Raw genomic sequence first — 16,373 nt, 5'->3', positions numbered from 1 at the left:
AAAGACTACATCTACACTTGATACTGTACATACACTTTATAAGCCATTGGGAATGCGATGGGGCAGAACAGTCCTCTTTTATTTTGAAAGTCTTAGCGGAAGTGAGTGTGTCGTGGATTGTCGCTGGTGTTGGTGGGAGGATCCTGCTCGCCTGCCCCGGTTTCCAGCTCCCTCTGTAAAATAAGCTAATACTGCAGCAAGAAGTGACTGAGTGAGCCTCCTTCTCAGTGTGTGGAAAACGGAAGGGAGAAGACCAAGCGCGGATTGATATTGACACTGATAAAAACCTCTCATCTGACTGAACACAGGTAAATATGAAACCCAGGCTGAGAGTTTGAATGGAGAGTCTTGTTTGTCAGTAATTATCGCTCACTTCAGGCTACTTGGCTCAGGGAATAATAATAAGGTGGTGGCTTGTCCTCGTATCAACACCATTTTTTCCTGCTTTAGTAATAATAGTTTAATAACTGTGTGTGAACGTGATGAAGTATTTTCAGTGCACTTGTAGAGTGGACTTGGTGTGTTTAAGTTCAACTGTTGATAGCCTCGTTGTCATAGTTTCAGAGTGAAAGCAGCAGATCTTTGTTTGGTGTACAGTGTGTCCCCAATAAGCAGCTCCTCATGAGCTTGGGACACATCATTTTTCTCATGATTGATCAGTAATGTGCTTTTATTTGAGCTGCAGACTCAACAAAAAACATGTGGAGGAGGAACTCAGATATTGATTTATTTAGATTTTACATTTTTACAAAAATGCCTGAATATGCAACTGACAGACTTTTTTTTGCTTACTAAACACAGCAATTTAAGTTGTATTTGTGTATAATGCTGTAGAAACATTAGAAAGCCGTAATGTACACGATCCCTTTGAATGGCAAAACAATATAGCACTAAGCCCATATTTAAATGGAAAACACAAGTATATAATTACATTTGGAATATATATACTGAATATATATTAAGAAAGATGTGAAAAATAGCCTCATAAAAGTCAACTAAAAATAAGGAATTTACTCTAGCACAGTCATAACCGAAACCAAAACCACAGTCATAATCAAAAAATGAATTGGCTGAAGTTAAAGGCTATAAAATATACAAGGATATCAGAAATATGAAAGAGAAAAAGAAGAAAAATGCAGTCCTTGATTCACATGTTACATTTTTTAATCTCAACACAGAAACAGCCATAAATTCATATCATCAGTTGGCTCATTCCACAGCTTGACTCCCAAAACAGACATGCATGTCTGTATTTGACATTTAAGGTGCAGGACCCAATAAATATTTTATGTGTAGATTCATAGTAGCCCTTTCTGTTAATTATTAAAGAAAATCCGTCTTTGTTCTGCTTATGATCAAGTGGCCACTGGTCATGAAGTCACCATAACAATCTGAATCCAGTTTTGAAGCCTCCAGATTTATGATTTGTGCAGAAGTTCACAAATATCAATTATAAATAGGGTCTTACTGGACAATTTGAACTATCAATCACGCATGTGTCAACTCATACATGCCCTGCATATTTACAAAATTGACATCATTAACGCTTCAGGAAATTGCGTACTGGTGTAAATCAAGTAATATGTGTTTTCCTCACTTTTTTGCAACAATAGTCACCCCCTGGAGGATACCCATACATAGTCTCAGTAGCCATCAAACTGAAAGACTACATCCACTTTTTAAGTATAGTCTATGTTTATTACCCAAGTTATTAAGCAAAACATAGTTAGCAGTTTGGTCAGCATAGCTTAGCTTATCTTAGTTTAGCTTATCGTAGCTTTGTTTAACTTTAAGCTTAGCACATTGCCTGGACAAGAGAAATATGTGTCAAACAAAGACCATAATGTAAAAAACAAAAATGACTGTGGTTTTATTATTATGAGTTGAGTGTATGGAGTCTTTTTTTTATTATTATTCATTTGATGTCAACAGAAGCGTCTTTAAATTAAGCTAAGCTAACTGGCCGTCACGTGTTACATGTTTGACATACAGATTTATTGTTAGTGTAGTATCAGTCTTCTCACCAAACTTGCTTAGAGAACTAACAAGTATTTATTTAATATCCAAACCATGTCTTAAAGAAACTATCTATATTATGTTGTGTCAATATTCAGTTTAGAATCTTAAAACTCCCTTTTTTTGTTTTTTGTTAAGTAGGTTTTTGTCCTCAACAAGATCTTAGTGGGTTTTATTTCCTAGACTATCTCACTGCTGGGACATTCAGTCATTTTCATGGGTGGACCAGTAAAGTCATGACTCAGTAAGTCTCCTGAGCTGCTGTGTTTGTGTGTAACATATGCCCCAAAGAATGTGTGAAGCTGACCTGAGCTGCTGTGTGTCCTCCAGCTGTTGTGTAAGAGACTTTAGCACCATCATTTCAGTTTTATGCTCCTGAGTTCACAGTTTACTTCTTTTCACTGTAATCGTGAATGTTTGATGTGAAACATTGATGTGAAACATGAGATTCGTTTTTGGGTTTGACTTTAGACTTTTGCATGTGACACGTTGTCTGGATTTAATCGGATAAGATGTTTTTAAGTCGAGATTATGGCGGTGTGGGCCGTCAGTGTCGTAGGCTGTCAGGCTGTCTGCCTCAGACTCCAGCTGACTCATTTATTGATGTGTTCAAATTAGGGCTGCAACAATAAATCAAGTAGTAATCGAATATTAAATCACATGGCATTGTTTTGTGTACAAAATTGATCTTTATTTATCAATTTTTGGTTGCAATAATCATTGATTTTGAGCAGTTTTTAACAGTTTTGTTGGACATTTTCTTTGGACATACAGTATCTCCACTCCTACTCTAAATGACCTAATTGATAAGAAGCTGTAATTTTGATACTTAAACTTAAAAACTTAAATAATGAAATAATTCCATCCATGAGAATATGAACGTTACATTTTATTTTGGTCTGCTTCAACTGTAAAGAAAAAACATTTTTAGGTTTTGTCCTCCTGATAATACAACAAAAGCACTTAAACAAGTTGACATGTTAATATCTGCGTATAATCTGTTTTCTACTGCTCCGTAGCCTTGTTTGGTGTGAAACCTTTATGTAAAAACAAAATTAGACTGAGGTCCCTGAAAATAGTTTGGTTGCATAGTTTGTTGTATGTATTTCAAGGAAAGTGGTGTAGCCTTGGGAAACCAGTTAGACAAGTCAAATAATAATTTCTCGTAACTTGTTTGCAGAACATCAGACCAAAGAAAATATCAGTACCATTTAGTTAAAACCAGCTGTTGATATTAGACTTGTGTGAGAGTAGAAACCTCATCAGGGTCACAATCTACTCCGTGGTAACTGTAATGGTTGGAAGTAATGGTGCTTTGGTTTATTGTGCATTTAATGGCACTTGTATTGTTTTTGGATCAAGTTTCAATGAAAGTTTTCCCTAGCGTTTACTTTACACTTAACACTCACATCGCTTCCAAGTCTGTTCACATTTCGCCCTGCCCTCTACTGCTATTTTCACTTCATATGAATTATTTTTCCATTCAATTGTATTGTTATTTAAATTGTTGACCAACAGTTAAACATCCTAAGAAATTAACCGAGAAATAGAGCAAAATAGCAAATGTCTCTCATAATCTCTCATAGGAACAAAAGTCAGCTACAGACTTGTCACTAATAGTTATATTTTTTTTGTTATTTGTTCCATAATTCCTCAGCTCCACTCGATCACATACCCTGGCAAATACAGTAGAACAGTATTTCTATTATTTCTAGTATTTCTTATTTCTAAGCAGCTCATGTACCACTGGTAGTACACGTGTCACAGTTTGAGGCTTGACACAAAAAGGTGAAAGCCACTGCTAGAGGAAAGTGCTTTAATGCTATAATTTCATGCTGGGAAAGGTGCAAAATCAGCATCCAGACTTTCATTATTCTCTACTGTTTTGCGTCATTGTATAGTGTTGTGGGATACTTAAAAACACTCTCCTAGATTGACAGACTTCTGAGACTCTGAAACCCTTGTCACTAAGTAAACGCTGTAGATTAACATTCTAGTAGTAGTCACCTCAGCATGATTGACTGCTTTATGAACAACAGTATCTGTGGACTCACAGTCAGATTAATGAACAAGTCTGCAACCTGAATTGAATGATGTTCGATTGGTTCTACTCTTGTCATAGTTTTCATCAATCACTTACATTTTTCAGTGAGACCCTCACTCACATTCAGCACAGGTCGTGTGGGGGGGGCACAGGTGTGTCAGCTGATGCTGGCTGGTTGCAGATTAATGGTTCACATTCATCATGACTGAGTCCGAATAATATCAGGCACTGGTGTGAATGTGCAGAGGGTAAATGATAGTTTTTGACAGCTGAATCATGATAAACAGGTTGGATCAGTATGACAACGCTGCTGAAATCATTAACTGCTGGCAACCATAAACTTCCTCCTCAGCTGTTGCTGTCATTAGCATCCATTAGTTCCTTAATTGAGCATCAGTCATGGGTAGCTGGAGTCTTTGGCTTCATGGCGTGTTTGTGAATTTATTGGATGTATCAAGATGTTTCCTTTTCCAATATCATTAAGACCAGGACCACACTGGATGCATGTGTGGCACATCTTTGTCACAGAACATCTTGCTTTTCATTAAGCCACCCACGTTATCAGATTAGAGCAGCCACATTCCCCATGTTTGATGCACTCTAGTGTTTCGGTTCACATTTTTAACAAGGCTTTTATTGTGAAATTTTTGCAGGACCAACGGATATGCAGCTTTATACTGAAGAGTCCTGGCATTTAGTTGAGTACAGAGAATTATGTACAGTATTTAAAACGTATATGATTAATGGCAGTTTTCAAAGGCAAATCCAATGTAAAACAAAGCAGCAGCTCGGCAGTCTGCACACAGCAGACACACTCCCTGTCTAAACAACAAAGTTGCCAAAGACGAAGCAGAACAGCGATACAGCAGTCATGTATTACAAGCTTAAGAACATGCTATGTGCACTGTGCACAGAAAGGGACTGTTCATATATACATGTACTGTTTGTCTGAGTGAGCATGCGTGCCTGCTAACATGTGTTGTGTTGCCTCTGGCAGCAGCGCTCTCTGTGTTCTGGCTCTGCTGAGGCCTGTCCAAACACAAACTCACCCAAAAAGACTCCTCCCAGACTTCACAGAACAGGAAGTAGATTGTTTTGTTTCACAGAGAGAGCTTCAGAGGCTGCCGTGCTGCTGTCTCCTATTTGTTTGGCTTTGTGCCCGTCGTCCAGCTCAGGCCATCGCTGGTCCTGTTCCCTGTAAAAGCACTGCATAGATACAGCATGCTTGTCAGTATTCATTTTGGACACTACAGCCCGTATAGTGAACTGTACTGAGTGATATCAAGAGGTGCTCTAAATATTTGTAATAGCTGTATTAGCTGCCCTGCTCCAACACACCTGATTCAAATGGTCAGCTCGTTATCAAGCACTGCAGAAGTCTGATAATGAGCTGTTCATCTGAATCAGGTGTGTTGTAGCAGGGCAACATCTAAAACATGCAGGGATGGGAAACACTGCCCTTGTCCTCCAATTAGTGATTGAAATAATACACTCCCTTTTAAAAGGTTTTCTGACAACATGAATCAGTTAAAAATAAGTCAAAGTCACATATTTTGGCAAACAGTTGAGTTGACCCCAATGGACATTCAAGAGAATACAGGTGTTGGGCACTCTCACATAGGCTTCACTATTGGCACTTTTCCATTATACAGAGCACGACTCGACTCGACTCGACTCAGTTTGGGTATCAGACACGTCATTTTCCATTACTTCATAGCATCCCCGCAGTGTGGACGGGGTCGCACGGCTGCGCGAAACTGCTGTGACGTTGTTTTATATAAAGACAAACATAGCTCTCTCTCTGGATCCTCTTTGTCAGCCACTAAACACAGGAATGCCTGCACCTCGTCGACGAACTACAGTGTATTTTTGCAGACAGCGGCCCTGTATGCTTGCTGTAATGTTCTTGCCAGTTTAAAAACAATAAATGGCGGGTTTGAGGTTTGATTCTTGTGTCAGAAGTACTAAAAAAAGCACCAGGTACCAGGTACTGTGTCTCAAAAAAAGCAAGAAAAGCCCTATGTGTGGATCAGGAGACTTTTTTTCATATAGTCTATGAGCAATCTCTATGAGCAATCTCCTTTATGGTCTATTATTATGCTGCACTGAGTCAGAGAAAAGAAAGTAAAAGCAGTCAGAACTCTACAAGTTACAGAGTCTTAGTTTTTGCTCACGTCTTTCAATATCTCCATCCTCTTTGCGGCTGTAACACAGTACGTGGCACCAAGAGGAGTGGGCCTTTGGGCACAAGGCAGAAAATAGATTTAATAAAGGAATCACATGCTCTTCAAGAAGATAGTGACTAGGAATTTAATAAAACTGTCAAACAAGCAAAATACACCTAAAACTTCTATTGGGACTCCTGGTTAGCTTGTCAGTCGTCTGCTTCTTTTTCACAAAGCAAAGGCTTGAATCTCTGTTCATGTGTTCATTTAAAATCTACATATACAGTACATACATAAATAAAATGGAAATGCCTCTTACTTCAAAATGTGAAGTTGCAGTAAATAAGGGCTTCTGTATTTGGCGATTGACGGTTGCCAGAAAGTGTGAGTGTAAAGCCAATGTTTTAGAGCTGAACTGTTGATAAGACAAAAAAACATATATGAAGATCTCACCCATGGCTCCTTTTTTTTTTGTTGTTTTTAGATATTTGTGAGCTGTTGCCTGTTTTTCATCAAATTGAATGCTGACAGTTGCTCCATCCCTGCTTTTCTCTGTATACAACCAGTATCCAACTTCTGGAAAATGATGATGTCATAGCCCCAACCCACACTAGCTTTATGCGCATGCGCCACATCCTCTTCTCCATTTTTGGTGTATTTCTGTGGCAGCATTAGAGCACAACACGCTGGCCTGTTATGTATACTCGTAAGACTCGAGTCATGTTGGTGGTTTATGTGTATATACAGACATTTTTTGAAACGATGTCTACAGAAAGCCTTTTTAGAACAAACAAGAGAAAGGTCGCGTAGGAAAAGTTCTCTTTCCGTGTGCGTAAGATTTCAGTTTTGGGCCCACAGTTCTAAAAGTTGATCTGCCTTTGATAAGTGGCTGCTGTCATGAAGAGGATTGCTGTCAGGACTCTCTGGCAGAAAGTGGATGAGGTGAGGAGCCAAATGACTATATGCACAGCTGCTCCCAGGCAGCAGGGCTCCAGCTCATCCATCAGCAGCAGCAGCAGCACGGACTACTCATCCTGAAGCGTATAAGTTATAACATTCAAAGTTTGGGTACAAAGCTGCATTTAAAGTAGTTTGCCAATATTTTTGTTTTCAATGCTTTCATGACATGTTGGCACCACGGCGTGCTCGCAGCTCCTAAACTTAACAACTAAAATGTTTCTCATTCACTTTGAGTGAAGAGGCCTAAAACGTGGCCCAACTGCCCCCTGCTGGGTGCGGCAAAAGTTGACAAATATTCCACTATCCGCATTAGCACTGGCATCACTCAGTCAATTCTAATTATTACGTAAATCTCTGAAATGCTTTTCTCATATTGTTGCATTTGGTCCGACTCTATTTGAATTGATTTCTCTGATAAAGGATGTTTTGTAGCATGGGCAGTCATCACTGATGATGGAATAGCAGCCTTTCTACTGAAAGGATGTGCACAGCTGCTTAGTATAACAGGCAATACAATCTCTCTCTCTGTGAAATCTCCTCTGATGGTCCAGATCTCCTCAATGCTGATTTACATCATGCTGAAAATGCTGTTATTATGGAATTATTTATCAACAATGATGAAAAATGTGTTGCCTACCCCAGCTTTAGCACTGGCACAACATAGATGTAGCTCTTAATCTTTAATCCATATTAGGCTGGAGGTCATTCTAACATTATGCTATTACTAAAGTGTTCCTGAAGCAGGGGACAAAAGCAGCATTTCTTTTTAGGACACCGTGCCATCATCACCAGCTGCCCTGGTTTTCAAGACACACCTTTTTCCCCATTGATTTGCGATGAAAAACAAAAAGTAGAGTAGAAGCCCGCTATTATATTCCTTCATATCCCAGCTTGTCTTTACACTTCCTTCTTTTCCTGGCTCCGCTCTATTCCTTCTTCTCTGTCCTTCCTGCAGCTTTGTAGTCTAGACTGGGCACTAGGGACTGCAGTTTGTCTGTGATAGTGTGTTGATCAGCAGCACACTCCCACAGGTGTAACATGATGCAGTGCTGTCACTCAGAGATGTATGAGTGGTAGCTGTGGGGCCACACAGTATGAGCAGAGAGAGAATGAACAATGTGTATGACATAAATGTATTTAAAAAGTCTGTGTTGTAGAACATAGTTGACAATGTGGAAACAATCTTTCTTTTTTTTTCTGATCATTTCCTCACTCAGCACTCACTTTCGTTTTGTGGACGTGTGTTTCTGATAAATCTCCTCTTGTTTCCCAGCAGAGATGGCCGCCATCCGGAAGAAGCTGGTGATTGTCGGGGACGGAGCATGTGGAAAAACCTGTCTTCTGATTGTTTTCAGTAAAGACCAGTTTCCTGAAGTCTACGTCCCGACAGTGTTTGAGAACTACATTGCTGATATCGAGGTTGATGGGAGACAGGTTTGTGCATTATTCCTGGAACTACAAAACTATCAAGCGAATAGTTCAGAAGTGATAATCCTCTGTCATCGGGTACAAAGAAAGTCCTTCCCTTTGTGTTGGAATCCAACACAGTGCATTTGTCATACTTTTATTATGAATCTGTCCTGTTATAGGGTCTATGGGTGACTACATATTACAGTTTTACTAAGTGCGCATGTGTTTCTTTATGTTTGCTATTATATTTATGGTTTCATACTGTAAGAACTTTGTTATCACTCATTCGCTAACATGGAGCAAAGCTCAACAGACCCGCCATGCTTAGCCACACTTGTCACACTGTGATTGGATAATCACTGTTCAGGGGAGGGGTTTAACAGCTTTTAGTAAAATAATAAAATTTAGAGTCACTGCCTTAAAATGGAGATATATTAAAAGCAACACACTCTATTGTGCAATTATCTACTATAGGAAGTAGCATAAAAAAGAGCCTTCCTTTTTTACTATGGGAATTTGTTAGGACACACATTTCTGTTTGTTCTGTTTTCCAATCTTGTGATAACAGTAGTTTACTTTGTGAAATAATGTGGGAAATAACCACAATATTATATATAAGAAAAGAAGCTGATTTTGGCACAGATGGTGTGGAAAATTGGGAATGATCAGTTACAAGGACAAGCCTTTCATAGACATGAGTGGAAATGTAATTTCTGTTTTTGAATTCTCCGGTTCGACACAGTAATAACACTTAGATCTTATGTGACCACATTTAAATGCAAACATAATCAGCCCATTGTCAACCAGTCACTGGGATGATAACAGAAAGATGAAGTGTACAGTAGATCCCTGCACTAACAGAGTAAGTGTGTGTGTAGTCACAGCAGCAGCTGACATTTCCGTACAGTAAGTACAGTATATATCACACTTGGACTCTGGAGAGCCAGTGTCATTAAACCAACTATCTCAATGACCCACTCTTTAGGGCAAGTGATGTTGACTGAGTCTCAAGTGAGTCTGCAGTGAAGGTCAAGGCCTAAGCCACAGATGGCTTGTTATTCTCTTGAGCCGACCACCGCTGCAGGATCACCACTCGGCAAAACAGGAAATGACTGGACTTCCCAGTTTCCTGTTCAGACAGAGAACAGGGACGTCTACTGGCAAATGCCCCCTCTCTCCCTCCCTCCCTCTCTCCCTCCGGACACTCCTCCGCCTCCTCCGGCCCGATAAATGTTTCTCATTTCCCATCCTGGTCGCACCTAATTGTGGGGAAGCGAGGAGGGGTTAACTGTTAGGGTTTCAAGATGGAAATCAGTCGAGAAGGGGATCATTTTGGTGAAGATATGACTGTTGGCTTTTTAAGTTACTCTCTGGAAGAATGGTGTCTCTGTTAGAATTGACCATTATGCAAGTGGCTGGATCTGATTTGTTGTTTTTACCCCCCACAGGTAAAAAATAGGACAGATTCTCAAAATAGCTGGGGGGGTTTTCTCATTCCCACTTTTTCTTTTCCTCCCTAAAGTTTTTGGTGTCCACTGGGAACACATAGCTGCTCTGGTTGCTCTTCTAGTCTCAGCAGTGTGCAGCTACCTCCCACCCTCTGCCTTTGCAAAAATCTATTTAGGGATCGTCAACTGATGCGTGCGCCCTTTCCGTGGGCAGCATCTATTGTCATGCGGTAGATCCAGTTTTTAAAAACTTTGCACATTTTCTTTTCTTTCTTCCCTCGAACACAGTGAGTCAGCTTTGGAGCAGAGAGGAGTGAGGGCTGTTAATGCCTGCACAGGGACAGAAGGTATCTGCTTTGATGCCTGCTAATCTCCCACTTTCCCTAATTGAATTAATCAGTGGTGTGATGGGATAAGCTCAGTCCCCAAGTTAATTTCCACAACACTGACAACATGACGGACGTATGAAGCTCTGATAAGCTGCTATAGTGATGAGTAGCAAATATCTGCACACCGACTCTCTCGTGTACAATGTCATCATCTTACATAAAACACACACATCACAAGTTATCATCAAAATGCAAGGTATGTGTGTGTAAAAAATTTCCCAAAAGATCCAACTTTTGGTCTTTGGGAACATTTACTGCTTCAAGGTCATCTTGCAGATAATCATAGCTCTTAGTAGGTAATATTAAAAACTACAACTTGGTCACTTGATGATGTTTTGATCGTTTAAATGTTAAATGACACAGATGATCGAAAAATGGAGATAATACGGAGTAAAGGAGATGAATGGAACATTCCAAACAAAACCAACATTTTTGTTTTATTTTAAAAGTGTAAACCAGCAGATTCATTAGGATAGAATATCAGTTCTATCACATATCTTCCACATGTTAATATAATTCAGAGGCCTGTCGACAACACGGATCATCTGAAAAGAAGCAACCAAATATGATGTACATATACATATATATATATATATATATACATATATATACATATATATATATATATATATGTATATGCGTTATAAACACAAAGTTTTACCTTTTCTTTTGTGCCAGGTGGAGTTGGCGCTGTGGGACACTGCAGGCCAAGAGGACTACGACAGGTTGAGGCCTCTCTCCTACCCAGACACAGATGTCATCCTCATGTGCTTCTCAATTGACAGCCCTGACAGTTTAGGTAAGGAGCTGTTGACACAGTGAAGCCTCTCTCTCTCTGAATGTGTGATATCGTTGTGCGGTTGGACAAAAATGTCTGCTGTCAGAGATTAGCGGAGTTCACTGTTAGTTTCCCTTCATTTTCAATTGAGTGCAAAGTAATTAAAACACAGAGAAAGCAGCGTGTTCATTTGTAAAGTTTTCTGTTTCAAGAACGATTGGAAGATAAAGATTCAATTCCCAAGAAGCTTTCAGGAGCTCCCACATTTAAAATTTTAGGTGACAAAAATCACCCTGATCTTTAATCATTTTTTCCTCAAGTCTAGAATTTGCTTTTCTAGGGGACATTCTCAGCACTTTTAAGATGTTAAGAAAATCCTCATATGAGAATTCAAACAACACTCAAGGTTAGACAACAACCACACTGTAGCAACATCGTAAAGTAAAATATGTCTCTGTAGGTTGGAATTGTAGTGTTTTTTAATTAGTTTCATGGACCTAAGCGTGTGTGAGTGTGTGATGTCAGGTGCAATACACAAAATCAAAATCAGAAAGAAGTTCCAAAGAAAGCTACAAAACTTAAACTGTGATTGTATGAATTATGTATTTTTTTTAGACCATTTAGAATCGTTTTTTTCGTGATTTTTGTTGCCATGGTTACTCGAAATGCTTAGGGAAGACATAGCGCACCATTCCCACACAGCTGCGATACCCAGCTGTGCGAAGAGCCTATTGTGTTATCTGTGTAACCTCTAGTTAAACGTCTAGAGGAAGCAGTTGCATTTCTCTGGTGCTACGATTCATATCAGCAGAGCAAACTGTTAAAAGCTTTCATGGGCTTGATGAAAGGTGGGATTAGTGCAGCTAAAAACATCTTTGCCTGGAGCGATCTGCAGAGTAATCCATCGTGAGAAGTGCTTTGTGCAGGGACTCTGCACTGCCTGGCCTTTTTACAGTCCGTCTCCCGAGTATTTCAGTTAACTTCTCGTCTCTTCTGGGACAGAAAACATCCCTGAGAAGTGGACGCCCGAGGTGAAGCACTTCTGTCCCAATGTTCCCATCATCCTGGTGGGGAACAAGAAGGACCTGAGGAATGATGAGAACACACGGATAGAGCTGACGAAGATGAAGCAGGTACGAAAGCCTACTAAAAGGTCACTGGACCGTTGATTGCTCATACTCATCACCTTAAAAAAGTAACGTGGTAGACGCTCTGCAGAGTTGAAGTTGTTTTGACGGCTGTGTAATTACAAGGGGTGTGACGAGACATTCGGCTGTGACTCACATGACGAGACAGAAGAAACTGAAAAATGCCATTTAAAACATCTGAAATGCGACATGAAAGTGTTGGGGGGCAACTTCTGTTGTGAATTCGGGGTCACTCTCGGTCACGGAGGTCGCCGATTAGCTTTTGTTACAGCAGCGTAACAAACTACAGGTGTATTAGCACCACCTACTGGATTGGAGAGTGCATGAAAAATTAATAAAAAATTAAAATAGCAGGATAAAATCATTTTCAGTTTGTATGACATGTAGAAGTGCAGGCTTTCAATATAAGAAGTTTCCCTAATTCAGTATGTCTTCTCCAAAACAACAACATAATACTAAACAATTATCTAAAGCATACACACAAAGCATTAGAAAAACTTTATTTAAAAAAAAAGCTTATAAAGGCATAGAAAGGAGTTATTGAAGGAGAGGTGTCTCCTCTAGGATAAAGCACACAGTGTCAACACACTTCACCATTACACAAGGTTAAAAATTGTTTAAATAAAGTTCTTAAAGCACATATATATATATATATATATATATATATATATATATATATATATATATATATATATATATATATATATGTATATATATATACATATATGGATTGCAGCTAAAATCCAGTTATTCGTTGTGCCTTAATCCACATCCCCAAACATTTTAATCCAAATACATCCTTTACTTTCTGAATTATGCTCACAATACAGTAATAAATGTGATTGCTTTAGTCAGACAACATGGTTTATTAACCACTGCTAATAAACTCTCCTCCTCTCTTTAAACAAATTAAGACTAAATCAAAGGAGAAAACATAGCTGTGACTAACGATCATTTTCACACGGTCCCTAACAATCTCTGCCGTCATTGTGCAGGAGCCAGTCAAGGCAGACGAAGGCAGAGACATGGCGGACAAGATCAATGCATTTGGCTATTTGGAGTGCTCCGCCAAGACCAAGGACGGCGTGCGGGATGTGTTTGAGATGGCCACCAGGGCGGCGCTGCAGGTCCGCAAGCGCAAGAAGAGAAGCGGTTGCACTCTGCTGTGAACGGGTTCAAACACCACTAAAAACCAACTGACCAACAAACACAAGAGAAGAAACTGCATGAAAAGGACTCACCTTTTACCAAGTGGCATCTCTGTAATGTATTTGGCATATCACGATCAGGGGCAGGCAGATGAAATCCAACGTAAATGCACCTAATACAGGAAGTAGACGTTATGTCTAGATTACGACGCTTCTTAGAAATTGATGTTTAAAGGTTTCTTGTTGATTTGCATTTAATTTTATTTTTTTCCAAATCTGCTATTACTCATGGAATGTTTTCCCACTTTTTTTCCCCTTTTTTTCTTTGTAAGGTTAATGTTATAAGGCCGAGATAAAGTCAGCCGTTTGTTTGCAATGTTGTTCTTCACGAGCTCGGACAAGCAATAACCTTAGTTTGTTATCTGAGTAAAGTCTTGTCCACACTGTCCTGTTCGCATCAGTTCTTGGTCATAATAGAGAATGAAATGTGGATTTATTTTTAATTGCAAGAGCTAGTGCCTTTTTTTGTTTGTTTGTTTGTTTGTTTCCACACCACCGTCGACTTGTCGTGTTTGTCAGCGAGCTAAAGTTTCGGCCTCTCCATTGTGTTGTAGCTCATCTTACACGGCATTGTCACCGTGACACCCGTGCGAATCCACCATAAAGGCTTCCAGTGCCGTTTGCCACTCACAGAGCTGAAAAAATCTTGGCACTCCCACGGCGTTCTTCATTCCCAGTGCACTCACACTGAGGATGAAGAAGATGGCGTCTCTGTAATATGATCACGGCTAACAAAATAGTGAGCTCCCGTGTCTGTATGACATCGACGATGATTCACATGCACTCTGTGTCAGTGGATGTTGATGTAGTGGAGTCGGTGTCAAGCCAGTATGACTCAACTATGCACAAAACGCTGTTTGGACCTACTGGGAGATGACACGGCTCCAACAGGAATGACACAAGGACCACGGTGTAGTGAAACCTCCCTTGTTTGTTTATCGCAGGTGACTGAGTTTAGCAGCGACGCAACAATGTAAACGAGCCGGTCCCGCCTGCCGTGATCCCGTCTGACGGGTTGGCCCGCTCTTGGAAATGCCCCGTCCGTCGCGTGTGCGGAAGTTTCCAGTCGGATGACATTCTTTACGTGTTTCAGGGGAGCTCACTTGTGTGTGTGTGTGTGTATGAGGCATTTGTTGTTGTTGTCCCTGGAGCCTTCTCTGTTCTGCTGTGCCTTCAGGTTGTCCTCCCTTTCAGACCAGGTGGACCAGCTGCTTGATGCGAACCTGATACTAGGTAACACAGTCAAAGGTCACACTGTAGGCGACCTCAGATTATGAAGATGGCTATTTAGCTTATAGAAATATCTCCCCTTGTGAATACATCTATTAATGCACTCTCAACGTTTGTTCTATCTTGATCGGCCTGATTATGCTGTTTCAGTAAGGATGACTCATGACTTCAACTTCACCGGAGAAACACGTAGCTGAAGAGATGATGACCTTTGACCTTTCAGAGCTGCTGCCAAGAATTCAGCTGTGTACAATTCAATGTGTTGCATTGAGCTTAAAGGACGCTTCACTGCATTCCTTAACTCCACCTCAGTCGTTCATGCTACGTCGTGGTGCGTGTGGCCATTAGTTGCATGTTGCTGTCATTAAAGGAGGGTGAAGAAATGTGTGTGTGTGTGTGTGTGCAGAATCATGTTCGATGTTGCATGAAACGTCCTCACGATGCCAGGATAAGCTACAATCTGCCCAAACGGCATGGTCTGTACCTACAATTATGTTGTATGACTTTACACCCTCTACTGGCCGAGCACATGCTATGCTCCTAAGTGGGTGATTCAGTGGAGGAACCACAACTTGCTTTTTCTGCTTAGGTTTTTCTGAGAAAATTGAAAATGGGGGCATTGTTTGACTACAATTGCACAGAAGCACCATCACGACCCTGTCTTGCATCACTGTAGAATCCTTAACACTTAAATAAACAAGAGAAAATAATGATAAACATGTTCCAATTATAAGCACAAAGTGCTTTCCAAGTAACAACTGGACAACTGAACAACTGAACAAAATGACAGCATACACATGTATATCAAAAACCACTGAGCACACATTGATCTTACAATGGAGGTAAATGTACATAGGACATAATGTATGGCTAACGGGATAAATAGGATTAAATGTGAACACAAGGAGACTAGGGTCCTTTAAATCAGGTGAAAGATCATATACATTTAATTTTTGGACCATCGTGTTCCCAGGAATTCTTCCGATTTAGATTGTTGAATAACTTTCCCAGCTGCACAAACGATGAAAGCGTTCCCATGGAGATGCAGCAGAGGGTCTGGTGTTGAACATGATATCACAAAAAGTGATGCAGCTGTTGATATCTGAAGGCAGATGTGCCACTGTGTTAAAAGTTGTCCTTGCAGTACAAAATAAAAACCACAACACAAACACAGCCAGGCAGCACCTCTGCTCGGTGTTCTGGAACTTTTCCTTTAGCAAAACAAAAACAAAAAAAGTATTTGAAAAGTTTAAGGATCCAGATTTTTAGGTCATTGTAATCATGCTTTGTAAACAGGAAAAGTGTAAAAGTGTTGTAGTGAATGTTTGATCTGAGGTGAACGTGAACATTGTTAATAAACTATTTTTGAGACAAGACCGACTCACTATCCCTGGTCAGTTCTTTTGGAAAAGCTGTACAACTCACTATGTTTACCCTATGTTTAAGGATAATGATATAACGTTAACTTCTATAAATGAATAATGTGACACACTACATAAGGTGAACCCTGTTCAAGGTTTCTTTATTAATACCCAAGGGTTAAATATTGTGCAGACAGGAGATATAGTAGTCCAAAA

The 16,373-nt window shown here is 40.0% G+C and overlaps 1 protein-coding gene across 1 annotated transcript; it reads left to right on the top strand.

Annotated features, from left to right (window-relative positions):
- The first annotated feature begins 173 nt into the window (after window positions 1-173).
- On the top strand, window positions 174-16,176 carry LOC122768378 (rho-related GTP-binding protein RhoA-D-like). The gene is made up of 5 exons (XM_044024336.1): window positions 174-308; window positions 8,462-8,619; window positions 11,111-11,231; window positions 12,213-12,343; window positions 13,354-16,176. Exons 2-5 carry the CDS (start codon window positions 8,464-8,466, stop codon window positions 13,525-13,527), a joined length of 582 nt encoding a protein of 193 aa, XP_043880271.1. The 5' UTR covers window positions 174-308; window positions 8,462-8,463; the 3' UTR covers window positions 13,528-16,176.
- Window positions 16,177-16,373: the final 197 nt, after the last annotated feature.

This window comes from Solea senegalensis, linkage group LG4 (genome assembly GCF_019176455.1).
Source record: "Solea senegalensis isolate Sse05_10M linkage group LG4, IFAPA_SoseM_1, whole genome shotgun sequence".
Lineage (NCBI taxonomy): Eukaryota > Metazoa > Chordata > Actinopteri > Pleuronectiformes > Soleidae > Solea > Solea senegalensis.
Note: the sequence above shows the minus strand (reverse complement) of the source record. Positions and strands in the feature narration are given on the sequence as shown.